The sequence below is a fragment of the Geotrypetes seraphini genome, chromosome 12, assembly GCF_902459505.1.
Source record: "Geotrypetes seraphini chromosome 12, aGeoSer1.1, whole genome shotgun sequence".
In the NCBI taxonomy this organism is placed as follows: domain Eukaryota; kingdom Metazoa; phylum Chordata; class Amphibia; order Gymnophiona; family Dermophiidae; genus Geotrypetes; species Geotrypetes seraphini.
Window position 1 is genome coordinate 46,274,527 of NC_047095.1, and position 27,275 is coordinate 46,301,801.

Sequence of the window (27,275 nt, forward strand, 5' to 3'; positions counted from 1 at the left end):
TGCGCTGGGTGTTCTCCAGCATTGTCGGGTTTCTAGCACTGTACGGGTTTTACCGTTCCCCTTCTGTAGCATTGGGGCTTCTTTTTCCCGCCCCTGTGTGAGTGATTGATGACGCGTTGTGCGTCCTGTATGATTGGTTGGTTTGTGTGTGACGTGTATCCTGGTCCTCCTTTTAGGCGTGAGTGCTCTCCCGCTCGGATACCCCTCCCTCCAGCCGTCCCGCTCCGCATTTTGGCATTTTTTTCTTTGCTTTTTGGTTTGTGGTCGGGGGCTAGGTTCCTGAAGAAGGGCTCCTCCCCGAAACCAGCGTGGTTGAACTTTGGCTCCTGGCGTTTTCAATTGTGGTAGTTTGGTTCAGATAAGTATTATTTTTGATTGAATTTGAGTATTTTTTGATATTGCTTTATTTTCAGCTTGGCGGGTTTCGGCTGGCAGGGTTTGTGTGGGGGTCGCTCAGTTTGTAATTCCACCGTTCGAGTTTGATTTGCTCACGGGGTTGCTTAGATTGTATTATTTATTTAGGGCTTTATTGCAGGTGTTTCTTATTATACACACATAGGGGGCTCAATGATGGTGTGGCGGTGGAGGCTTCCTGCCTCAACCCAGAAGTGAAGTATCGGAGCTTCTGCTCCCATTGCTGATGGTTCACACTGAGAGCGCCCTTTACTTCTTAAGTGGAGTTGTTTCAGGTTAGGACTGTAGTTTATTCTGGGCGTCCCCCATCCAAACCCTGTTGTGACTGGTTGTGCCTCTTTGTTGTTACTATTCTAGGATTTTTGGCATATATATTGAGTGTAGTGTTGTGCGCATGACAAATAGGGAAACAGAGTGCCTGACCACTATTTGCTGTTCACTGCTTAAATGTAATGTAATTTATTTCTTATATACCGCTAAACTCCGATTAGGATTCTAAGCGGTTTACAGAAAATAGACAATAGGGTGCATTGAAATTATAAGTAATATAGGTTAACAGAGAAATAAACATTAAAGGATACAATAAAAATAAGATAAATAAATAAAGAATAGGTACTATGAAATTCCCTTACTGTCCCGAAGGCTCACAATCTAACTGAAGTACCTGGAAAAATAACAATTAGTTGAGTAATAAAAGTAAGAAATAGAAATGGAAGAAAAAATAAGAAAATAAACATTCTAACAAGACTACATTGATCTAAGGACTTTGAAAGGTAGAAAAGAAGAGAGATAGGAATAGCTGCAGAAAGGGGGAACCGTTGAGCAATAGAATTTTGGAGAAATTTAAATGTTTAAAAAAAAAAATGTATAAGCGGTATACATATCACCTTCACCTTCTTACTTTTTTCTCACATGGATTCCAAGTCCTTCAGTTATTTAGCTATGCAACTGATGGAAACTTCAAAGTCCCATAATATATACAGTGATTTAATTACTAAGCCAAGAATGACCAAGAAGCCTGCAACTAAGAACTAGGTCAAATGGCAAATCTGTAATCTGACTCTTTTTTTCCCATTTGTACTATAATGCTATAGTCAAGCTTGCTCTGTTGCAAAAAAAAGACTTGTAAAGTTGTTAACTATAGGTACCATACTGACCCTGATCAGTCTTTATTAACGTTGCCTCCTAAAATGACAAGCACATACTGTACACGTGTTTTTAAATATAAATCTTTAATATTTTATCCTCAAAATATAGATACAAAATCATTCTGCCATTATTATAAACACAATTTACAGTTACAGTCTAGAAAAGCTGGCACACACACTACAAAACATTTAAATAACTGAAATGCCCCTAAAACAGACCTAAATGGAGCAAATGCACATTTGTAAGAGGAAACCCATTTCCATTCCTGTTGACGTTATTATCAGTAAATTGGCAGAATGATGACAAATAAAGGTAAACATAATTCACCAACATACAAAACTTTTGTGCTAGTATGTTCTTCAATTACTGCTTTAAGGTCAATCATGAAAAATATAAGATAAAGACATTTCATTTTTAGTTATAAATGAATTGCATGATTCAAAAATACATTTCTATATTCCATCTTTTATAATTTTTTATATAACGCTTTACAAAAAACTATATGCCAAGCTCTCAGTTGCATTGTACATAGATGTCGTATTTCTTTTATGCTCATGAGTCTGCATATCAGCTAAACTATTGGTGAACAGGATGCAGCATTATATATCTTGAAACTACATGGCATTTCTGATGTCATAATATACAGGTTCCACAAAACATAAGATACAGATAAATAAGTAAACAATGGGTGTATTGTGAGGAGGGGGAGGCTGCAATTTGGTCAGGAAAGAAAATTATGCTTATGCTTTAGAGTTCTGAAAATCTATGCATTCACACGTTAAGATTTTTTTTTTTTTTTAACCTTTATTAATTTTCAAATATTAACAGTGAATTACAAAAATTTTAGACATAAACGAATCAGGAAAAGCACTTTAAATATACAAACATTCTGAAAACAATCATTTTCTCCCCCCCCCCCTCCTAAAAGTATAACCACATATAGAATTTCAATAAACTAAATACAAGAAATAATGATGCCTTCTCACCTACCTCCCTCCCAACCTGGATGTGTAAGGAAATTAACTAAAAAGAAAAAGGTACATGACAACTAATGTGATTCAACAAATGATGTCAACGGGCTCCACACCCTTCTAAATGCATTACTATATCCCCAAAATTCAGCCTTCATTCTTTCACGTTAGATCTTTACCTACGCTGCCTCAAGGTTGAAGATCAGGTTGGTTTGTGCAGTTTCTTTTCTGTTCGATGCCTTATTGATGATTTTTCCTTAAAAAGTACAAACATACAGGGGGTTAAATCTTCTCCTTAAGACACTTCACTGGCTCCCTATCTGCCATCGCATATAGTTCAAGATCTTATTGATGACCTACAAGTGTGTTCATCTGCTGTCCCTCGATAGCTCTCTCCTTATACACCTCCCAGAGAACTCCGTTCCTCAGATCAGCTGCTCTTAACTTTACTGTTCTTCTCCACTGCCAATTCCAGACTTCGTTCCTTTCATCTAGCTTCCCCCTATGCCTGGAATAAATTACCTGAGTTTGTCCATCAAGCCCCTTCCCTTCCCTCATTTAAAAGCAAACTGAAAACCCACCTTTTTGATATAGTTTTCAATCCTTAACCCTATTCCTCTGCCCTCAAACCCATCTTGCTGATTAACCATTCCCCTTGACTTTATCCATGACATCTTGCCTGTTTAGATTGTAAGCTCTTTCAAGCAGGGACTGTTTTTTTCATTCTTTGTGACTCTATGTAGCACTGCGTGCGTCTGGTAGCACCATAGAAATAATTAATAGTAGAGATACACCTTGATATATGAAAATGCTGGTCCAGTGAATGAGTCATACTGTCTGCATATAGACAGGTTAAAGTGTTTTGTGATGCACTGAGGAACTGACCTAGGAAAGCTAAGATATACCAAAATACCCTCAGATCATCAATTCATCAGCTCTTCATTGCATTTTAGCATTGCTCACTGCTTCCTTTAATTACTGGGACTTTTGTACTTAATAGGTTCCTAACAGATCCCTAGGTCTGCAGTGATCAGCTAATCCACAGAATAGAAAAGATGGCAGACATTTGTTTCCAAACTGTATTTGGTAAATCCATAAGATCAGTTAAAAAGCTCTATATCTTCATGTTATTATATTAAACTTAACCAGGTAATCACAGTAAGCTTTGACACAGACCTTATTCCAAATTTAAACATAAGTTAGTTGGTATTTATGTGAACATTGTGACCGGATGCGGCCAAGCTGGGTTCAGCAAGTGACCTAACCTCAGCCAAGCGGTTTGCGAGGTTGTTTTGGTAGCTTGGTAAGGCTAAAAATAAGAGTTCAAAATAGCATAAACAAGTGTCAAATAAATTCTCAGGTTTGTATCATCTTGTTCTTGAGTCCAGCATTCACAAACCAAAACAAAATAATTGCTGTCTAAAATATGCCAGAATATAAAAGCCTTATTCCAACAAAATAAAAGTTTTTCATTTGCCAGGCAAGACTCCCTTGGGGTTAGGCTTAATGCCCCGAGGGTGGGATCCTCTCCAAATAATTTTCCCTCTATGGATCAGCTTGGAAAGATCCCCTCCCCAGATCACAACAACATGGCTGCCTGTGGCTTATATTTAAAGTTCAAAACAAAACTTCAACATTTTCAATAAACTCGGGCAGACTTTACTTTTCCTTCCAGCTCCCTTATTAGCAATGGCTCTCAGCCTATATCCATACCTTCAGAGCTGGGCAAATCAGAACATTCTATTTCCATATCATTGGTAATGCAAACCCAGAATCAACATTATCATTAGTCTCTTCATCACAAACCGTTGCCATGAGGTAGACTGTTGCTTTCTGGCTCTCTGTGGCTGTAGTCTACTGCTTTCTTTTTGCAATGTGGGTCTGAGGCTGGCCCTGGAACTGTCTCTGTATGAAAGAAAACCCTTTTCTTTCATTGCAGAGAGCTGATTAGTCCTCCCTGCAGATGTGTTAGGGTAGCCTGCCCTTAGAGAACTTCTAAACCAGTTTGAGCTTGTTTGGGATGTCCAGTATTCCATTCCTGCTCTTTCCTTTCTCTGGCCCTATGCCTGCTGGGAGCTGTAGTCTTTCTGTCTGTTTTCCCCCAACTAGCTAAGGTAAAGCTAAACCAGATCTGCCTGCTTTAGGCAGGGCTTTAGGAGGTTTCATTGCTGGAAAGCTTGGCTTGTAAGTATTCCTAGGGGCTGCTTTGGGACTCTCCTTAGCAGGCTTAGGAATACTTTCAAAGGTTTTAACCTCATTTCCCTCTTCTGGCAAGACTTCCTTGCCAGGAACAGGGTCCACCCTGTGACAATATGTACATATTTGAAATATCCAAAGTTTGTGTAACCCCCTCCCACCCCCCCACCCCCCACTAACTTTTCTATTTGGTGTCCTATCTTCACAAAATTTGAAGGACATGTGAGGGATAATGGGGATTGGGGGATGAATATTCTGATTACATTGTTTTGGGGTTTTTTTTCAAAGTACATGCATATAAACAAACTGTGAGCAAATCCACAAATGCATCCCAGATAGCAGGTTTGCTTTCAATCTGGTTTCAAAGGAAGTAGGAGAGAAAGTGCCTTGCCTAGAGGCAAGGCAAAGGGGAGTCTTGAATTTCAAGTGCCAGGATACATCCTCCCTCATTTTGACTCTATTTAGCCCATTTTGACTCCATTTACTGTACAATTGTTAGGAACTAATAAGTGTGCTTGTGATTATTCTGCACTAGTATTTTAGCCCGTTACATTAACGGGTGCTAGAATATATGTCTGTCTGTCTTTATTTCTGTCTCTCTCTCCCTCCCGCTGTCTTTCTTTCTTTCTGACTGTCTCTCTCCCTGGCCCCCTTTATCTGTCTGTCTTTCTGTGTCTCTCCCTGCCCTTGTGTCTTTCTTATTTTCTTTCTGTCTCCCTTCCTCCCGCTGTCTGTCTTTTTTCTATCTGTCTCTCTCCCTGCCTCCTATGCAGCAGCATTTCTCTCCCCCCACTTCCCTGTGCAGCAGCCACAACAGCATTCCCTCCCCCTCCATTTCCCTGTGCAGCAGCATTTCCCCCATTCTAATTCCCTGTGCAGCAGCAGCATTTCGATCCCCCCACTTCTCTGTGCAACAGCCACAGTAGCAGCTTTCCCTCCCTCTCCATTTCCCTCCCCCCACACCACTTCCCTGTACAGCAGCAGCATTTCCCCTACCCCCCTTTCCTTTCCCGTGATCTGGCCAGCTCCCTTAGTCCCTTACCGCCCCCCCTTCCCTTCCCGCGGTCCCGACAAACCTGCCGATTCCAGCAGCATCTGCAGCACTCTACACATGCTACTTCGGGGCCTTCTAGTGCTCTGACTTACTCTGGCACGTCCCTGATGACATCATCAGAGACATGGCAGAGCAAATCAGGGCAGTAGAAGACCCGAAAGCAGCGTGTGTAGAGTGCTGCAGGCGCTGCTGGAGTCGGCAGGTTTGTAGTCGGGACCGCGGGAAGGGAAGGGGGGGGCAGCAAAGGACTAAGTGAGCCGGTCAGACATCCGGAAGGGATGGGAGGGTCAGACCGCGAAAAAAACTTATGGAGTGAGTGGGGAGCCAGCAAAGGAGTCTTTTTGGTCAGCGCTTCTCTTTCCGGGCCGCTATTTGGGTTCTGCTGCCGCGAGCGTGGGGTCGTTTTAAGCTCGCATACGCACTCTTGACGGCCACAGACATACGGATGAGGGAACATGCGGTAAGAGTGCGCATGCGTGCTTAGGGTTTTATTATATTAGATTGCAATATCCCATTCTTATTTATTTATTCATACAATTTTCTATACCGTTCTCCCAGGGGAGCTCAGAATGGTTTACTTGAATTTATTCAGGTACTCAAGCATTTTTCCCTGCCTGTCCCAGTGGGTTCACAATCTATCTAATGTACCTGGGGCAATTAAGCAAATTGTCCAAGGTCACAAGGAGCAGTATGGGTCTGAACCCACAACCTCAGGGTGTTGAGGCAGTATTTTTAACTACTAAGCCACACTCTCTCTACATTTCTTGCACCTAGGATCCTTCAAGAATCATGGCTAGTGACGCCGAAGTCCAGCACTGCCCCTAACCATGCCCACTGCTAGCCATTGGCATCGCAAGGTATTGGTAGACACCACAGAGCAAGGCACCAGTCAGGAAGGCTGTGTAGTGGGGCTGGGGTTTTTTTTAAACAAGTTTTTAATTGGTTTCATTAATGAGTTTTTAATTGGGTTTTAATGGAATGACCAATTTTCATGGCACTTGAACCCAATTAAACTAATCAAGTTAGGCTGCGGTAAGGTGGCTATTGCCACCTAACTTAAATAACCATGTTGAGAATCTGGCCCTAAGTCCTTTCTCCTGCACACACACACACACCCCCCCCTCTAAAACCTTAGTTCCCACTAGCTTGATCTCGCATTCCTCTTTCTAATATCTCTCAGGTCAATCTCCAGTTTTCTCCACAACAGACCTTCATTCTGGAACCCCTCCTCTACCCATTACATTCCCCCTTACTTTGTCCCTCACCCTGCTGTTCCTGGTCCAGTGCTCTGCAAGGGCCACATTTTGCTGGCAAATCCTGCAAGTAATTCAAAATCCATAGGTATCCCGATATCCATATAGAAGAACAGTGCAGGAGACCAGACAAAGTTGAGCACAGTTTCCTCCTGGCAGCAAAGAAAGAGAGAGAAAGTAGGACCTGGACCAAGGATGAAGTGAATGAGATGAAAGACAGAATGGACAGGGGATGTAGCCTTTTTTCTTATCTACTTCATCCGTGGGCCTCACTTTCCCTCATTTCTCTTTGTTGCTCCTGACCTTGCAGCTGCCAGGAAGAAAGATGGGAATGGGAAAGTGGAAGATGAGTTTGGGTGTTTGGTTGAGCAAATATTTTTTGAAACCCGTACTATTAAGAAGATTCATCAAAATATCAACTTTCCATTTTCCTGGCACTGTGGACGGGCATAATCAAAAAAAATTCGAAGTCCCCTTTTGGCCTAAGGCCCTAAACGTTGAAAACAGAAGCAAGGAAAATGTCTTATCAAAAAAAAATCATCCAAAAGGAGGGTTTTTTTTGCTAATGGCCTGCCTCTACATTCAGCTGTTTAAATGCCCAGACCACCACTACATCTACGCTAACAACATGTAATCAACCAAAAAAAAAGCCTAAGTCTCAAACGTCCAACACAAAAGCTTTTAGGCGAAGGAGCCAGTCCTTCGCCTAAAAGCTGGATTCTGTAACCAGTGTCTGTCAAAAACAACACCAGTTACAGAATCCACACCCCTCCCCCGATCGGATTGGGCAGGAGGGAGCCCAAGCCCTCTTGCCCCAGCTACCCCCCCTCCCCCGCTCCGACAAAGATCCAGGCAGGAGGGAGTCCAACCCCTCCTGCACAGGCGACCCCCCCCACCCCGCCCGACAACGATCCGGGCAGGAGGGATTCCAAGCCCTCCTACCCAGGCGACCACCCCGCCCGAGAACAATCCAGGCAGGAGAGATTGGGCATCTCTCCTACCACAGGTCGCAGCAGTTCGGGTAGAGGGGTGATTGCCATCACGGCAGGGGAGATGAGCAATCTCTCCTGCCGCGATGGTTGCGGTGGGGGGTGGGTAGATTGCAGGGCCACTGAGCTGATCACAGCAGCTGCCATCACCTCAGCGGGCCCTTTTTTGGCACTTATACCTGTTTTGATTTGGTCTAAGTCAAAACGTATAAGTGCCAACTAGGCAACCTGCCTAAAGTTTTGACTATACCTGCTGGACGCCTAGGTGTAGGTCGGCCCACCTCCTGCCCTTTCCCCTCCTCTAAAAATGCCTCTTTTCGCTCTATGCGTTTAGAGGTAGGGGAAAGGGCTAAGCTGGTTTTAGATACGTCTAAAACCAGCTTTGGATATGGGTACTTGGACGATCAGGCTTTTTGATCGTCCAAGTACCCATTTAGGCCACTTTTTAGACTGTTTATTTGTTTTTTTATTATGAGCCCCTTAGCTTTTTGTTTTGGTCCTATTCTGTAGCCTGCATTTCTAAGATAAACATTTTTATGTATTTCTGTACTTTTATTTTTGTGTTCTTCATTAAAATCTGACTTCCATGATTCATATGTTATAATCATGATTTGCATGTAAGAGTGACAATTCCCCAACTTTTGTAGATTCATCGTGTAAAAATAACTGAGGGCTCCTTTTACTAAGCCGCATTAGGGCTTTAACACGCAGAATTGCGCGCGCTAAATTGCCGTCCGCACTGAGCTGGCATTAGTTCTAGCCGTGTATCACGGATTTAGTGCACGCTAAAATGCTGCGTGCACTAAAAACGCTAACGCGGCTTAGTAAAAGGAGCCCTAAGTATGATGAGTTGTCCAACATGTTCAAAGATTAATATCACCTCAAGAACAAAAGGAAAATGGGAATAATAAATGAAATCTTAACGATTCTGTTTGCTTTAATTGTAAGATGAAATACCTTTTATTTTTGTTTGTTTTTTTGCTTGTACTGCTAAAATGTTTGTTTTGTTTTACAATACACAAGGTCTTTGAGATTTACAAATATCTTCATACCGGATGTCCGTACATGAAATAATCCCTGAGAAAAAATTCTGGATACCATATTTTTCATGAATCTGAAAGTTACAAAAGAAATAAACTTTGATAAAAATGGTGCTTAAAAAGAGGAGGTGACATTTTGCACATTTTAAAATTAAAGCATTTCTCAGACATACAGTTTAAATAGCATCCTTTCCAACATTATGCACCGAGTAGTAATTATAATGTGGAACTGTTGTCCCATCAGGCATTAATGTAGTTGATTATAAATGATATAACCCTAGTTGACACAGAATATGCTCAAGTATTCAGTTGCAATGCTTATGAAAATATATAATTTTTCTTGTCAAACTGTATTCCAAGAAAATTACATTTTTGAACTTCTAAGGAATTACGTTATAAACTTCTCTTTTTCCTGCATAGTCTGTTCTGTTTGAAACTGTCTCAAACTGTGGCATATAGGATAACAAAGCACTTTTAAAAGGGGTTCCAATTTTAAGGCTGGGTTCCATAATTAGTTTTGAATCTGGCAAATCATTCTGAAGAAACTCTACCTCTTTATACAACCCATCAATTTGAAACTGAGGAACCACTCTAGGATTTCCCATAAGGTAACTAGCATTTTCATTTTCTTTAATTGCAGTTAGCCCTAAATAATAAATGTCTCTCTCTGGACCTTCCTCTTCAAGAAAGTTTTCATCTGTATCCGATGGTTCTGAAAAACCTTCTGAAGAAGCAGTTGAATGCACTGAAATTTTACTGGGCTGGCTTGGGCGTAGGCTTGCTAAGGTATGAAATTCCTGATTTTCCATTTCCCACATACTGGTATTATAAGAATCTTTAGCTAGGAGATCATTACCCAAAAAACAGCCATCAGCTGGGCTGCTGCTATTACTCTGTTCCTGCTCAGAAAGCCCGACTGAGTGAGAGTTACTCACAACTGTGGCGTATTTTATGCCGGACTGCCATAAACTTTCTTGATAGATTCTGTCACTGTGATGACTCTCGGAGAAACAATTGATACTGAAAAGACCGCTAACACAAGCCGAGTCACGATCAAAGTTATCAGCCTTTGCAAACATGGCAAGCTCTGCCACGTCTCTTTTGTCTTCGTTTTTGAATGCTTTAGCAATGCTGATGTCTTCAAAAATGTTTTCTGGCTCCAGGAGATAGGGAGGACCAAATGCCAGCGTTTCATGATGCTTAATAAAAAGATGTTCAAGAGTTTCAGGCTAAAAGATAATAGGTTATATAGGTTGCTGTTATTGTACATTTTTTTTCTTTTCTTTAAAGAAACATACATCAATAGAAATGGAGATAAGAGAAAGTTGAATGCTTTGTTCATTTTGGGGCAATCTGGAAAAAAAACCCAACAACTAGCTAAACATTGACACAACATATGGACTTCAGAAGGAACAGTCATGTGAAGCCCCAATACATACACTAGAGATAAGATCTGAGATGGGTAGGTCTGGATGAACTCAATTCTACCATAGCTATAAAAGGCTCTGCAAAATGGTCCAACAATTCCCCCTCACATCATTATCATGACACCCACCCCCAATGCCCTCCCCCTCAGAACCCAACACCCCTCTTCCCCAGATATCCATGGGCTCTTACCACAGGGTTACTGGGTGGTTTGGGGTGAGCAAGAGTAATCCCCCAATTGCTTTTTTGAATCCCGTGTTTCTGGATTCAAAATGGAAACTCTGACCCTTAGTGGTAGTCTCAAGATATTACTGCCAGGAGTCGCACACCATGTTGAACTTGTGGCCCAACATAGCAGAAGTGACGGGGGATCACTTTTGCTGCTGATAGACCTCCATGGAAACCCCAGAAATTGCTAGAGAAATGTTTGGAGAGGGTTAGAGGAGCAGAGAGGAGATTAGATATTGTCAGGGAGAGGTGATAAAGGGTGAGGCCATGCTATTGATATTCAAGGATTGTCAGGAGAAGAACCTCGATGTTCATGTATGGGGAGGAGGGTTAAAAAGTAGTATCATTAGACTTTTCACCTGCCTCTTCAAGCTGACATTTATATGTGCTTTAGGGAAAGTACAAATGCTGATATGGAAAGTGTTTAGCCTATATTTGCATTCTCCTTGAAAACAGGAATACACATCTAGGGATCTTTTTACTAAACTGCCATACAGGCTAGTATGCGCTGATGTCCCACAATAAATTTGCCTGTTTGTGTGCATGCACCGCGCGGTAAAAAAAATATTTTCTATTCTTCACAAAGGGGTGAAGCTTGGACATGACAGTGCTAATCAGTGCATGAAGCATTGCCGTGCACTAATTGATTAGCACGGTGTTCGCGCATGGGCCCTTACCACCTATAAAATACATGTTGGTAAGGGCTCCCACAGTAACTTTGTTTAATGGCTGCATGCCAATGGTGAGATTGACCCTTGGCCATTAAGTGGGAAAATGGAAATGGCAGCCATTTTCTGGCCGCAGCACAAGTGGCCTTAGCACGCAGAAAAGATACACATAAGTAGTGCAGTAAAGCCACTTTTGCTGCAGCTTTAGGATTACATTTATCAAAGGAATTTGTATTACTTCACAGAGTCAGTTCATGTCACTGTAAATATTCTTTGTTTGCATAGTTAGTATTAAGAGGGAAAGATTAGGTTCTTAACTTGCTAATCTTCTTTCTTGTAAATGGGACTGGTAGTCTTTCTTGACTATGCAATCAAAGGTTCTTCAAGACAGAGAGACCACTCCCCAGAATCCAAGGTCTGCTGATTTAAGTTCGCCTGCACATTCTCCACTATCTCTTAGTTGAGATGGCTAAGAGCTAGGCTTCCGCCCATCAAAAGAGCAAGCAAACTTCCAAGCTCAGTGGTGCACTCCTGGTGCCTCCTTGCCTAGGCTATTGTGGTCACGTTGTCTGAAAAAACTCAGACTGCCCTTCCTTCTAGGGCTCTGCCCAGGGCTTGCGAACTAAACGTATCACTCACAGCTGTAAGTGGTTGATCGACCATTTTCTCTGAGATGGGGACCACTGCCCTTGCAGCGGACATCCCTCACAATTCGCTCCCTGGCCGAATACACTGGCCTCTGTTGTCAAGACGGTTCACTGGGAGGTGTGTAGTGGCATTCCTCTGTTCAAGGACTGTGGCTGTAGTCATCAGTCCAGGCTGCTCCATGCTTTGCCTTACCACAGCAGTGGAAGGTCCAGGGCATCTGCTTGTGGAGACCACCTTGAAAGGAGTGACTCCTGAAGCGGGTACAAGTGCACTCTTGCCAGAGAACCACATCAATTGTGGCCACCATGGATCCCTGCAGTTAAAGATACTGCCAAGTTGTGGGGGCCAGCAGGTCACGAATCTCCCAAATTTGCCTCACGAGCATCATTTGTATGCTTCCAAGAGGAAGACCCTGTTTTGTGCCATCTCAAAATGGATTCACAGGTATTCCAGGGACTGAATTGGGATCAATTAACTCGTCCTGCTGTTGACTACCCAGCCCAATGTCTGTAGGAGCTGAACCACTTGCTTTATGCTGTCATTCTCTTGTCCCATGTGGGTGCTCTTATGAGCCAATCATCCAGGTAAGGATGCACCTGAATTCTCACCTTGCAGAGGTGCGCTGCCACAACAACCATCACCTTGCTAAAGGTTTGTGGTTCTGTTGTTAGGCCAAAGGGAAGAGCAAAGAATTGGAAATTCTTATCCAGAATACGGAACCTCAAGTACTTTCTGTGAGCCAAAAAGATGGGAATATGCAAGTATGCCTCTGTTAGATTCAGAGAGGTAAGGTATTAACCCCAGCGCCACCAAGGTGATGACTGACCGCACAATTTCCATGTGGAAGCAGGGAATATTTAGGGCTGCATTGACTGACGTTACATCCAGAATCAGTCTATAGACTTCTGAATCCCTTTTGAGCATGATGAAATATATGGAGTATCTGCCCAAGCCTCTTTCTTCTTGTGGTACAGGTTTATTTTATTTTTTTCTAAGTTTAAAAAAATTGCATCTTTGCAATTTCACACAATCTCTCCCACCACCTCACATTGTTCCACTATTTATTCACCTTGGTATACTACAAGAAAATGGTTTTGTTATTTTTAATAAATTTAATTTCTCAAGAACATTGCTGAATACTAAATTTTGTTGATCAGCAATCATCAATTTCCTTCAACCAAAGTGCAGCAGTTTCATGTTAAAAACTGACCTTTTGAAAGTTAACTTCCTGTGCCCAGGAACAATTCTTGGGATTTGGTACATCCTCCCAGAACATCTTTCTCATTCTGAAAGAAATGTTCAGTTAACACAAAGAAGTTACTGGAAACAAAAGCAGAAAGTAATATGCACTGGGTAGAAAAAAAAAAACACATCATAAACATTTAGGGGCCCTTTTAGTAAGCTGCAGTAAGCACCAACGTATGCTTACCGCAAATCAAAATGGCATACCGTGAAGTGCACTGAGACTTCCTGTGGGAATTTTTGAATGTGTGTGTGTGTGCAATCCACTCCCTACAATATTTTTGTAATATTTTTTGTTAATCAGTTAACACAGCTACATTACTGCATGCTTCCCGATTACCGTGTGATTAGCAAATGAGCCTTCACCACCTTCAAAATAGAAGGCTCATGCACTAATTTTTGTTAACAGCCATGTGCTAATGGCAACATTAGCACATATAAATCACAAAATGAAATAGGATCCACAGGAATATATGGTATTACACATCTTAGTAGAAACACAACAGTCCCAATCCACTTGTTGTTACTATATAAATATATCAGAGGATACTATCATTTTTAATTTGTTTTAATGGAGAAAAAAAGACCTCAGTAAAAGGGACAAACCGCCAAAATGAAGCATATAGTGGAATCACTGCCCCAGATCTAGCTTCAATCATCAGCCAAAAAACCTCCAATGTCTGTGTCTTGGATAATATATAAACAGCACAGAGAAAACAACACTTATCTTAATTCCCAATTAGTGCATAGCCATAAACTAGGAAAACTGAAATTCAGCCATCTTCTGGCTGCAGTGAAAATGTCCAAGTAAGAGCACACTAAGGCCACTTTTTACTGCAGTTTGCTAAAAGGGCCCCTTTGTAACTGGTTATTCTAATAAAAGAATATCCCTAGTTCTTGACCCATAATCTCTAGAACATATTTTTATTTAATTTTCATTCTCACCCTAGATTTCTAAACCAATTTTGGAACACTGACAAAAAGCAGCTTAAGAATAAATCATATAGAGCCAGACCAAGGTCCATAAAGCTCAGAATCCTTCTTCAACAGAGGTGAGTCTGACTCAACTACCCATTTGACCCAACATGTAGATCTTTCTTATAGTTGATTTCCAGGGATAATCAATGGTTTTCCTAAGAATAGCAAGATAATAATTTGGGGGGGGGGGGGGACTTTTCTTTCAGGCACTGTTAGGAAAGGTGACATTTAGCAACGAGCCGTAGTTTTAATTTGCATGTTCACTGATTACAGCATGCTACAGTATATCTGTATTGCTAATTTTGAGGTAGAGTGCAGGTTCTACCACAAGGGTCCCCAAGTGCTGCATACATTGCATCTACACAGTAGTGTAGTAAGGGGGGTAAGGGGGTTCGGTCTGCCTTGGGCACGGTCTTCCTAGGGGCGCAGTGGCACCCCTCTTCCTCACTCCCCCCCCCCATTCTCTCCCTGCTCCTCTCCTTGCTGTGCCCGCCCCATTGCCTTCCCCCAGACCTTTTTGGCACTCTCTCTGACATCACATCCAGGACACATGCCTATGAAGTGACGTCAAAGGGGGTAAGGGAATTGGGCACCACCACCCCAGGTGCCCCTCACCCTTAGTACGCCACTGCATCTATAGCATCCCCAGTCCTGGCTATTGAGCTACTGGACTCATCAAACACAAATAATTATCTTTATGATTATGTCCCACTATACCCTAAGTAAGTAAAGAGAAGAATGACCATCAAAGAAGGTATTTCCTAGAACTGTTTGGCTACCTGAAACCACAGTGTTTCAACCCAGTCCTCGGAGAACCCTAAGCCTGATTTTCAACATATCTGTCAATGACTATTGCATGCAATAAATTTGCAAATATATCTGGTATGTGTGATGTAGTCGTGGTTAGAGCTATAGCTTCAGCACCCTGAGGTTGTGGGTTCAAACCCCACACTGCTCCTTGTGACCCTGGGCAAAGTCACTTAATCCTCCACTACCCCAGGTACATTAGATAGATTGTGAGCACACCAGGACAGATAGGGAAAATTCTTGAAGTACCTGTATGTAAAACCACTTTGAGTGTAGTTGTAAAACTACAAAAAAGGTGGTATATAAGTCCCAATCCCTTGAAAATCAGACTGGCTTAGAGCTCACCATCAACTGGGTTGAGAAACTCTGCTTTGGACAGTATTTTGATTTTAAATGAAATTTAATACAGAATTATAGTCAGTAGCAATTATATAGTTTTTACCAACAGGATAATATCTAAAGTAGCGATACAGTGGCAAACACCACAATAAAATAGGATTTATGCCCCACTAAATTGAATATTTTAATATTACTGTTGAATTTACTCCTTATTCGTAGATAAAACCATTTCTAAAATATGATATCTGTTCAGAAATACATATGAATAAGGCATAAAAATTAGCATCGAACCTTTGGTGAGATATCAGCAGGGTTCCAAGTAGCAAAAGTGATGATAATATTATTAAAGGCAGAATTACATACAGACCCTCATCATTCTGTGCTCTTTGATAATCATCTAAAAAGAGAGAAAAAAAAAGCAGCAGTACAAGGTATCAGAAAATGAAAGGAAATGTGTGACTTTTGTATTACCAAGAATAATGAGGACAATTTTTCAAAGTTGAACCATACATGGGACCCTTTTAGTAAATTGTGTTAAGCAGTTTGGCATGATAGTGTATGCTAATTCATGTGTTAACTGTGGTTTTTTTTTATTCAGGCAGAAACTAGGTGGGGCATGAATGGAAAAAGGGGCATGGACTGCATATTGCAGTTCGCTTGTGGTACTTACCATGCACTAACTTGCACTTATTTATTCAATTTTCTATACTGTTCTCCCAAGGGAGCTCAGAATGGTTTACATTAATTTATTCAGGTACTCAAACATTTTTCTTTGTCTGCCCTGGTGGACTTACAACCAATCTAATGCAGTGGTTCCCAACCCTGTCTTGGAGGACCACCAGCCAGACAGGTTTTCGGGATAGCCCTAATAAATATGCATGAAAGAGAATTGCATGCAATGAAGATGATAAGAATGTAGATCTGCCTCATGCATATTCATTAGGGCTATCCCGAAAACCTGACTGGCTAGTAGTCCTCCAGGACAGGGTTGGGGGCCACTGATCTAATGTATCTGGGTCAATGGGGGGATTAAGTGACTTGCCCAGTGTCACAAGGAGCCACAACCTCAAGGGTGCTGAGGCTGTAGCTTTAACCACTGCACCACTCTAGAAATTAAAATATAGTAAAGGTGAGCCAAGTATAGGACCATTAAGCCATTGTGACATCACTGATGAGGTTGCCTCTTAGGCACTGGTGGAATGAGGCATTGTGATGTCACAATACCAGCTCTGGTTATCAGAAGCTAAAACTTTACACACTATTTATTTATTCAATTTTCTATAGTGTTCTCCTAGGGGAGTTCAGAATAGTTTAAATGAAGTTATTCAGGTACTCAAGCCTTTTGCCTTCTCTGCCCTGGTGACTCACAATCTATCTAATGTACTTGGGGCAATGGGGGGGGGATTAGGTGACTTGCCCAGGGTCACAAGGAGCAGCATGGGTTTGAGCCTACAATCTCAGGGTGCTGAGGCTGTAGCTTTAACCACTGCGTCACACTCTCCCCCTTGGGCTGTCAATGTCAGTTCACTTACTGCCTCCTCAAGAGGAGATGCTAGGTGAATCTGGGCCAATTGCCACCAGATTTAACATGTGTTAATGAACATTTCTGTGCAGAGAGCTTGCTGGGCATGCCTCCAACAATTACCGTATTTTCACGCATATAACTCGCGTTATACACGATTTTACAAACTGTGCACAACCATGCGCGTTATACGTGTGAGCGCGTTGTACAAATTTTTTTTTTCATTCTGATCCGGCATTCCCCCTGCGAACCGGCATCCTCCCTCCACGCTCGCGTCACCCCCCCCCTCCCCCGCGATCCTACATCCCCCCCAGCACCGCAAAGACAACTCTTACCCGATTGGGCACCGGCACCGGCACCAGCACCAATGCACAGGATGTGCCAGTGCCAGTGCCCGAAGATCCTCCCTCGTTGGGTTGGGCTGGGCTGGGCTGGGCTGGGCGGTGCGAGAGAGATCCTCCTTCATCCTGTGCCGGGCTGGACTAGGCTTTGAGCATTTGCGCATGCTCAAAGCGGAGAGAGCGAGACCAGAAGGCTTTGAGCATGCGCAAATGCTCAAAGCCTAGTCCAGCCCGGCACAGGAAGAAGGAGGATCTCTCTCGCACCGCCCAGCCCAGCCCGGCCCAGCCCAACCCAACGAGGGAGGATCTTCGGGCACTGGCACTGGCACATCCTGTGCATTGGTGCTGGTGCCGGTGCCCAATCGGGTAAGAGTTGTCTTTGCGGTGCTGGGGGGGATGTAGGATCGCGGGGGAGGGGGGGTGACGCGAGCGGGGGGGGGGAGGATGCCGGTTCGGAGTAAGCGGGAGGAGGTTTTAGCATGCGTAGTATACGCGTGTGTGCGCTATATTAAAATTTTATTACATAAATTTCTGTTCCCCGCGTGCTATACCCGTGTGTGCGTTTTACACGGGTGCGCGGTATATGAGTGAAAAATACGGTACTGCACAGTCTCTGTTTACAAAACATTCCCCGTGTGAAACGATGTTGCCTATGATCATGTAACCCACGGTCTTCAACATTTTCCACTATTCTATCTTGTGGTAGTATATTTATTCCACAGCCTCTTATATTCTTGCCTTTGCATTTTGTGAATGTGAATAATGAGCAAGAATATCTAAGATATCTGATGTCTTCTGGTCCTTATCTTCATTAAATCTGCAATCTCCTTTAATTATCCTATTCCTCTTTTTGCTGTCACTCTTTTTCATTTACATAATTTGAGAGAGAAAAAAAAAAAGCTTTATAGTTTGCCTTTACTGACTAGGTAATATATACTTCCATTTGTAACTTTGGCTGTCCAATTGTCCTTCCTAGCTCACTTGATTTCTCTTGCATAATTTTGCTTGCTCTTCTCCTATGCCAATTTGCCTGTAGATTTCTTCAATGTCATTTATTTTGCTCTTACATTCTTCTCTAGCTTCTTCACTGAACCATAGTGATCTCCTCATTAGTCTTCTCCTTGCTAATATGCTTGAAACAAAGTTATATTTTCATTTCAGTTTTCCTTTCTTTTGCTGTGCATTGTTCTTCTGCATATCTTAGATCTACTGACATGGCTTAACATAACTCATTAAAAAAAAAAACCCAAAAAAAACCCCTCTTCTGAAATCTAGAGTTCTTACAGCTTTGGACTGAACAACATGGTACAGTGATCACCAAACATTGGACTCCAACTTAATTCCCAGAGATATTGTCTCCTCATTTGTTAGTAAAAAGCAATTAGAGCATCTACAAGGGCATACAAGGTCTACAGGCCTATTTATTAGGCTATGTTAAATGCTTAACAATGCCTTTAAGGTGCAAGTTTATTTCAATCTTGATATCCCCTGGCTTAAGAAGGAGAAGTAATCCAATGAGTGAAAGGGTCATAGTTGAAAGGCATCCTTGTGTAAAATTGTTTTTAGGATAGACTTAACCTAATTATGTCTCTAATCCAGTGTATCGCATACTGGTGTGCTACGAGATGCTGGCAAGGAGGAGAGGCACCGGCACTGGCTGACTGCTTACAGGACGTGCCTCTCGCAGCGAGAGGCACATCCTGTAGGCAGTCAGCTGGTGCCGATGACTCTCCTCCTCACCGGCGTCTCTCCTCCTCTCCCCGCACCCCACCCCCTCCAAGATTCCCCACCAGCGAAGTGATAGGTTAAGGGCCGCAGCCAGATGGCCTCTGTGCATGCACAGACGGCAATATGATGACATCATGCATGCGTGTGATGTCATCATGTCAACATCTGCGCACTTCTGGATGCCTTCTGGCCGCGGCACTGGGTTTAGTGTGCTACAGCGCTGAAAAGTTTGTGGGACACTGCTCTAATCAGAGATGAGAAGGGAGTGCATTCCAGTTACCTTATTATATTAACTATTAGAACATGCCAGCTGCTATTTGAAATAGCTAAAGCAGAGATTCCCATTGAATAAGAACATATGAATTGCTGCTGCTGGGTCAGACCTGTGGTCCATTGTGCCCAGCAGTCCGCTCATGCGGCGGCCCTTAGGTCAAAGACCAGTGCCCTAACTGAGACTAGCCCTACCTGCGTACGTTCTGGTTCAGCAGGAATTTGTCTAACTTTGTCTTGAATCCCTGGAGGGTGTTTTCCCCTATGACAGACTCCAGAAGAGCGTTCCAGTTTTCCACCACTCTCTGGGTGAAGAAGAACTTTCTTACGTTTGTACAGAATCTATCCCTTTTTAACTTTAGAGAGGGCCCTCTTGCTCTTTACCTTGGAGAAGGTGAACAACCTGTCTTTATCTACTAAGGGCTCCTTTTACTAAGCTGCGAAAGCGTTTTTAGCGCACGCATTTTAGCGCGCGCTAAACCCACGCTATGCGTCCAGAACTAACGCCTGCTCAATGCTGGCATTGGAGAGATTTTTGTTACCGACCTGCATCACCTTACACTTATCCCCGTTAAACCTCATTTGCCATGTTGCGGCCCTTTTCTCGAGCGTGTTTATGTCACGTTGCTGGTCTTCGCAATCCTCCTGCATCTTCACTACTCTAAATAACTTCGTATCATCTGCAAATTTAATCACCTCACTCACCGTACCAATTCCCAGGTCGTTTATAAATATGTTGAAGAGCACAGGCCCAAGCACCGAACCCTGCGGCACTCCACTCGTGGCATGGTATGAGTCAGGACAGTGCCTTGCAATAAACGTGGAGATCATTATATACTAACTACTGATTTGACAGATAACATAGTGCAATTAGTTGCACCTCCAGAGGTATAGCTAACAGCATACTGCGTTTTCAGTTGTGTTGTTAATGCAAGATAGCCATCATCGCTCTACATCAGGGCTGCCCAAGTCCGGTCCTCGAGATCTACTGGCAGGCCAGGTTTTCAGCATATCCACAATGAATATGCATGAAAAAGATTTGCCTGCACTGCCTTCTTGATAGGCAAATCTCTCTCATGCATATTCATTGTGGATATCCTGAAAACCTGGCCTGCCAGTAGATCTCGAGGACCGGATTTGGGCAGCTCTACATTAACTTCATGGCTGCTTTTCTCAGTACAAAGGTTTTGCACTTAATATGCCTTAACTTTGTACATTAATATACACTAGCTCCCAAATTCTATAAAGTCTGCCTAGTTAGGTGCCTACGTCAGTGTGCCTGGCCGATGTAGACACCTAGCTTAATTGACTAATAGGCTTAATTGGTGCTGACGATCGGCAATCAACAACTCTTAATTGCCATTAATCGGACTTAAAAGTTAGGTGCCCAACCTACCGAAAAGCGCCTACCGAAAAGTGGGTATGGTTAGGGGCAGATTGTGGGCATGTTTTTGGGTTATGCACCTGTTTTTTTACTTAGGTCTCATTGTGCGCCTATCTTAGGCACATGCATTTAGGCCAAGAAAATGCTGGCTTAAGTAGGGTTTGCCTAAATGTTCGTATACACAGTGCCACCTTAATGCCACTTAGGCAGTAATAGCCATGATTCAATAAAGTGTGCCTAACCTTTACTGAATCGCATTTAGCGCCGCATTAATCCCTTCCCCCCTTTTACAAAAGCATAGAAGAGGTTTACAGTGCCACACTGAACACTCTGCAACTACTCCGATGGTCACGGAATTCCTATGAGCGTTGGAGCAGCGCAGAGCATTCAGCGCACCAGCCGGCGCTAAAAACATCTTCTGTGCTTTTGTAAAAATAAGGGGGGGGGGGAATAAATCAGCATTGATTTTTTTTTTTTAGGCAACATATATAGAATCAGGCCCTAGGGCAAAACTTTAGCACACTGGTGTATATAGGCCCCCTGAAGTCATCTTACCAGAAGTAGGCTCCTTGAACGGCAGGGAGTGTGAGGAGTTTCTATGGTGGGCGACAAAGGAAGAGGACTGAAGTTTTGCCGCTGTAAATGCTTTCAGAAGCATTAATTATAAGTAACACAGCTGAAAACTGTTTCTATTAGTGACACAATCTTTTTAAAGCCACCTGTCAATAGGACAGTCAAAATATAGCTACTTACCTCTGGTAAATCCATTAGTAATTTTGGGTTTTCCTATCCCTTCAGTAAGTATTGGATAAAGAATGAACTGGTAATTGTCTATAGGAATAAAATAGTCTGCAAAGAAAACATTATGAAAGTAAGCCACAAGTTTTGCCTGTCAATGGTGTTAAAGTATAAATAAATAGATTTAATTTCCTATCTAAGGACCTGGCGACTAGCATAATGTGGACTATATCATCTATTGTATTTTAGATACTGAAGTTCTGTGGATATTCATGAATATTTGTTATGTAATTGTAACGAATAATGAAAAATAAAGATTTTTTATAAAAACCCATTATTATAAGTCTGCGCAATATAAAAATGATTTCATATAATGCACAATAGTAATCTAATCATTTATAACTTTGATCTAGTATCTTAGGAACTTGTTTACTGAAGCACAGTAAGTGCAAATCTGTGTGATATATGCAAGAGGTGAGGCCATAATCTGCCCCTGCATTTACCAGACAAGGCAGACGCTTACCAAATATGCCTACATTACATTGGGTTTTTAAAACTGTTTTTCTTCCAATCTTGATCTCAGTAGTAAGGCACTCAATCAGTAGACAATGCCAAGAGTAACTCTTTTCACTGACAACATGGAAAACAACTTCCTTGTCAACATATTTCAGGTTTATTACATTTGATATGCCGCCTAAATAAATCCTAAGCGGTATACAAAAAAAACAACAACACTTTTCTACAAAGGTATAATTTAAAAGGGGGGAGGGGTGGACATACACGGACTAAACCACTGGACACAGAAGGGAAAATGGTAAAAGGCATACATCATATAAAATAAAGGAGAAGGGAAGGGAACAAACCAGGAGAGTGGGAATAATGTGAAAAAGGGAAAGAGAAACGGAGAGCGGCAAAAAGTCTAGTGAGAAAACATTTAATGGCTGGAAAATTGCTTCAGGAGTTGAAAACATCACGCTGAAGGCTGGGAGGAAGAAAGAGTTAGAGATGTCATATTTCAGAGGGAGGGAAGAATAGGTGAAGGGATAGGGAAGCCAGGAAACAGAAGGAAAAGGATGGATGAATGATGGAAAGGGAATGAATTGAGATATATAAGTCTAGAAGGGGGAAGGATAGAAGGATCAGGTGGAAGTCATAGCGGAATGTTCAGGAGAATGGAAGAGGGTGAAAAGTGAAAGGTAAGAAAATGAATGAGACAAAAGAAAGGGAGTAGACAACAGCGGGGGGGGAGGGGGGAAGGAAAGAGAAACGATTCAGACCCAACAGATAGCAAAATCAGGCTATTGTTAAATAATATATATATTTTTTCAAAGTTTTGATATATTCCATAAAATGTAATTATTTTGTATATTAAATTATGGGGTCCTTTTACTAAGGCGCGCTAGCCATTTTAGCGAGCGCTAAATATTAGCGTGTGCTAAATGCTAATGTGTCCATTATAGGGGTGGAAAAGGGGGTGCGTCTCATGGAGCGAATACACCTCCACTCCCCCCTCCCCCGGCGTTCTACTGCTGCTCGCCGCCCTCTTACCCACTCGCCGCCACAGGAAAGGAAGAGAAAGGCTGGCGTTGTGCAAGCGGGCCCACAAGTCTTGCCCCAACGTCAATTCTGACATTGGAGAGAAAGTCCGGGCCAGCTATATGTCTATATGCATAAATCAGGCATATGCCTGCCATATAGACAAATGCCTATATGGCAAAAAGCAGGCATATGGGACCTCAGTACATTCTTACACCCTCATACGAAGCAATGGAAGCCTTTTTCTCAAGTTCAATTTGAGTTTTCACTGTCCTCCTCCCAATTTTTTGCTTGGCTTCAACTATGTTCTGCAATTCGTAAAAGTGCCATCTCTCTCTCTTCCTTAGTGCCACTCCCTAGCATTTATCAGCTCTTCAATACACTTTCCTTCAGTGGGCATGTGGCCTCTAAATTATATCAATTCTTTTAGCTAATGTTGTTGACCAATCTCAATGGACTCCAGAAACAGTGGTCCTAGATATTGGGCAGGATATATTCAAGTTTCAAGTTTATTCATGGCTTGATATACCGACCATCAAATGTATCTGGGCGGTTTACAATATCACAAATTAAAAGGTTTAATATATAATAGGTAAAATAAAATAATATGGGGTAAACCTAAAACTATGACAATTGAAACTGATTAGAAACGAGAGGATTTTTAGGGATAAGAAAGTAATTAATTACAATGATAAATAAAAATAAAAGGGGGGGTAGAGGGAAGGGAAGTAACATGAGGAACCAGTCCTGGCAGTGTCTCTGGCGCAACACATTTAAATCTTCCAGATCATCCTCTACATGTCAATCACTCTACTTTCTCCTGCACAGGGCTCTGTGGACTCCTGTGAGATCTTCCTACATAAATCGGGCTCTCCCAGACACCATGTTGGTCATGTTCCCTCTCTTCAGGCACCCTCAGACATATGCTATACGACTGCTCCTTTTCTAAAGACTACTGGTCCAAAGTATGGCAAACAATATGTAAAACTTTCTGTATCTCTTTATCTTTTTCTTATAAAACTATTGTATTGAAGAGTATACTTTATGGTGACTTCCTCTCTGATGATGACTCTAACCTGTTAGATGCTTTGTTGGCCATAGCCTTTAAGATGTTATGCACTTCCTGGAAAGATTTGAAACATCTTTCCTATGACAAGTGGTGGAACTCAGTTTGTTTAACCTACAGATTTGAAGCTTACTTGGCGAAAAAAATCTGATTCCACACAGTCTTTCCTACGTAAGTGGTCTTCATCAAAACTGTTTCTTTCTTACTTTCATGGAGTTGTGCGGGGATTCAGGCCTTTTGGAAGGTGCTGGCTTCCTTCTTACAGGACCTGGTGCAGGTTCCCATGCCTGTATCAGTGCTTCCTCTGTTATTTGCTCATTTTTCTATATTCTCTGTGTACACTTCTTCAGAAAAACTGTATCTTAGCAAATGTTTTATTTTGGGGAAGAAATGTATCTTATGTTGTTGGCTCTCTTCTGAACCCCTTTCTTTTTGGCTTTGGAGGAATCGACTTCATGAGCTTATGGGCTGGGAGGTCCATTTGGCCTGTTCTTCTCATCGCCGGAGCAGAGACTTTGTCAACACTTGGACACCATACTTGAACATTTTGTCCCCTGCGAGTCGTAGCCATATCCTGAATAGACTCCAAATGTAATCGAGTATACCTGTTTGAAGTCTATCCCCCCGTTTGGGTGTTGTAGTATTTTTCTTGGAGGGGGTAGGAGGGAAGGGGGGAGGGTGGGGTTCTTTCTGGGGGGTAGGGGTGTTGATTTTGATCGTGGAGGACAATCATTGGTCTCCATACCTAAAGAAGGATATAAAACTGCTGGAGAGGGTGCAGAGACAAGCAACGAAGCTAGTGAAAGGTATGTAGAACCTGGATTATGAGGAACAACTTAGGAGACTGGGGCTGTTCTCCCTTGGGAAGAGGAGACTGCGAGGGGATCTGATTGAGACTTTCAAAATACTGAAAGGAATCGACAAAATAGAGCAGGAAAAACAGTTATTTACAATGTCCAATGTGACACGGACAAGAGGACATGGACTAAAGCTGAGGGGGGACAAGTCCAGGCCAAATATCAGGAAGTTCTGTTTCACGCAGCGAGTGGTGGACACCTGGAATGCTCTCCCAGAGGAGGTAATTGTGGAATCCACCGTTCTTGGATTTAAGGGTAAACTAGATGCACATCTCCTTATGAGAAGCATAGAGTGATATGGGGACTAAATCTATGCCAGGGTACACCTGGCGGGGCCTCCGCGTGTGCGGATCGCCGGACTTGATGGACCTAAGGTCTGATCCAGAGTTGGCAATTCTTATGTTCTTATAAGAGTCCAGTCCTCCGCGGTAGCTGGTTGCTATTGCAAACCTTGGTTTCTGCTATTGTTCTACCTGCTGTTGTCACTGCCCAATAAACAGATTTAAATATAAAACTGTTTCTTTCTATTCCCTCGGATGAGATGTAAATTTACATACAGATTTTGTTGTTGATGCCTCTCCCCTGGATTATGTACTTGTATACTCTGCTTCCCCCTCCCCCTCCCTCTATCTTTGGTCATATCCCCTATGTTCAGCGAGATTCATCTGTATGATGGACGATGTTTGTTATTACAAAAGTTAAATAGACTAAGGGCTCCTTTTACAAAGGTGGGCTAGCGTGTTTAGCGCATACACTGGGCTAGCGCGCGCTACCCGAAAAACTACCACCTGCTCAAGAGGAGGCGGCAGGGGCTAGCGCGCGCTGCAATTTAGCGTGCTCTATTCCATGCGTTAAGGCCTTAACGCACCTTTGTCAAAAGGAGCCCTAAGACTTAAAAATAAATAAATAACTCACCAGTGATGTAGCATCTGCTCATATTCGAAGGAACGTGTATCCATTTTATTTCCTCTTCTTCGTTTAGGTTTTTCCATTCAATAACAAAAGATGTTAGTTCTCGAACAGCAGGTAAGAGGTTCCAAGTAAGAACTACACAGCTGGAGTTTATGAGGTAAGCACGTAACAAATGCACAGTATTTACTTGTAAAAGAAAATGACAACAAAATCATAAATAATATGACTAGGTACACCAGGCTACACATTAACCAGTATGCAGTACACAACAAAGAGTTAGGCTTCAGTATTTGACAGAGGAAATCATGCCAATTATATTTGTAAGGAAGTGAAGGGGTGCCTAATAGAGCAGCAGAATGTGGTGAAATCAGTTAGCTTAGCAGGGCTTAAAAAATGTTTGGATAAATTCCTAAAAGGGAGGTCCATTGGATAAGCAGCATAAAATCTTTTTTATTACTTGGGATCTAGCTAGGTACTTGGAAACAGGATACTGGGCTTGATGACCCTTTGATCTGTCCTAGTATGGCAATTCTTATGTCCTTATGGAAACTAGAAGGCTTCAGTTCAAATCCCACAGCATTTCCTTTTGACCTTGGTTAAGTCATTTAACTCTCCTCAGGAATGCGGGGGGTGGGGGGTTGGCGGTCCATCCCAGGCACCGTATTGGTGAGGGGCGTCGGCACCCCTCCTCCTCTCCGCCCCCCACCTCTTCTCACTACTCCCCTCGCCACATATGCACCCCCTTCCCTTCCCCTGTACCTCTAATTATCAGTGCCGTGAGCAACAACTTCAATGTGCTCCTCACGACTGCATCGTCTCTCCTGCTGATGTCACTTCTGGGTGCCACGCATAGCAAATGACATCAGAGAGAGAGCCGACGGGGTCGCAAAGAGCACGCTGAAATTCTTGTTGCTCGCGGTGGTGAACAACTAGAGGTATGGGGGAAGGGAAGGGGGCATGTGCACAGCAGGGGGGGATCAGGGAAGGAGTGGGGGGGGTAGGTGAAGGCGGGGGAGGGACACTACCACCCTGGGCGCCTCTCACCCTCGCTACGCCACTGACTCTCCTTCATGCCTTGGACAATTTTTTCAACCAATCTAGGCAAGAGAATTTACACCAGTTCCATGACTGGAGTAAATGGTTGAGCCTAAAACACGAGCACATTTTTGTCATTCTATGCTAGCAATCTAAAAAGGAAAGTAGGCACCTACTTTCCCTTATAGAACAGACTCCCAGTGGCACCCAAAAATAAGCGTCCCTTTGTAGAACTACCCTTCACATGTCTAACTTGCAAAAATTTGGCTGGATAAAGTAAGCAGAATTTCAGCTGGACCTAGCTATCTAGGTTTTCAGCCGAAAATCATCCAAAATCCAGTCAGCTACAATTTTGTTGGCTAGATGGTTTAGGATATCTATGTCTAGTCAGTTAGCTGGTTCAGATTGAAAACCGGCAGTAGCTAACGCTTGGCAACCTCCCCGCTCTCCCAAAACTACAATTCAAAAAGGATAAATCAGAGATC

General features: G+C 42.6%; 1 protein-coding gene across 4 annotated transcripts in view; it reads right to left on the reverse strand.

The window, feature by feature from the left end:
• Positions 1–2,545: 2,545 nt before the first annotated feature.
• Positions 2,546–27,275, reverse strand: part of LEPR (leptin receptor) — a 114,490-nt gene continuing 89,760 nt past the window's right edge. For 3 of the 4 annotated variants that reach the window (XM_033916721.1, XM_033916720.1, XM_033916722.1), the window contains exons 15-19: positions 25,759–25,941; positions 21,400–21,495; positions 15,693–15,798; positions 13,246–13,321; positions 8,968–9,140 (exon numbers count right to left, since the gene is read on the reverse strand). In XM_033916721.1, the coding sequence (XP_033772612.1) occupies positions 9,036–9,140; positions 13,246–13,321; positions 15,693–15,798; positions 21,400–21,495; positions 25,759–25,941 (566 nt within the window). In that variant the 3' untranslated portion in view covers positions 8,968–9,035. Of the gene's footprint in view, positions 2,791–8,967; positions 9,141–13,245; positions 13,322–15,692; positions 15,799–21,399; positions 21,496–25,758; positions 25,942–27,275 lie in introns of those variants that run through there. The other variant, XM_033916723.1, reaches the window with a different exon arrangement.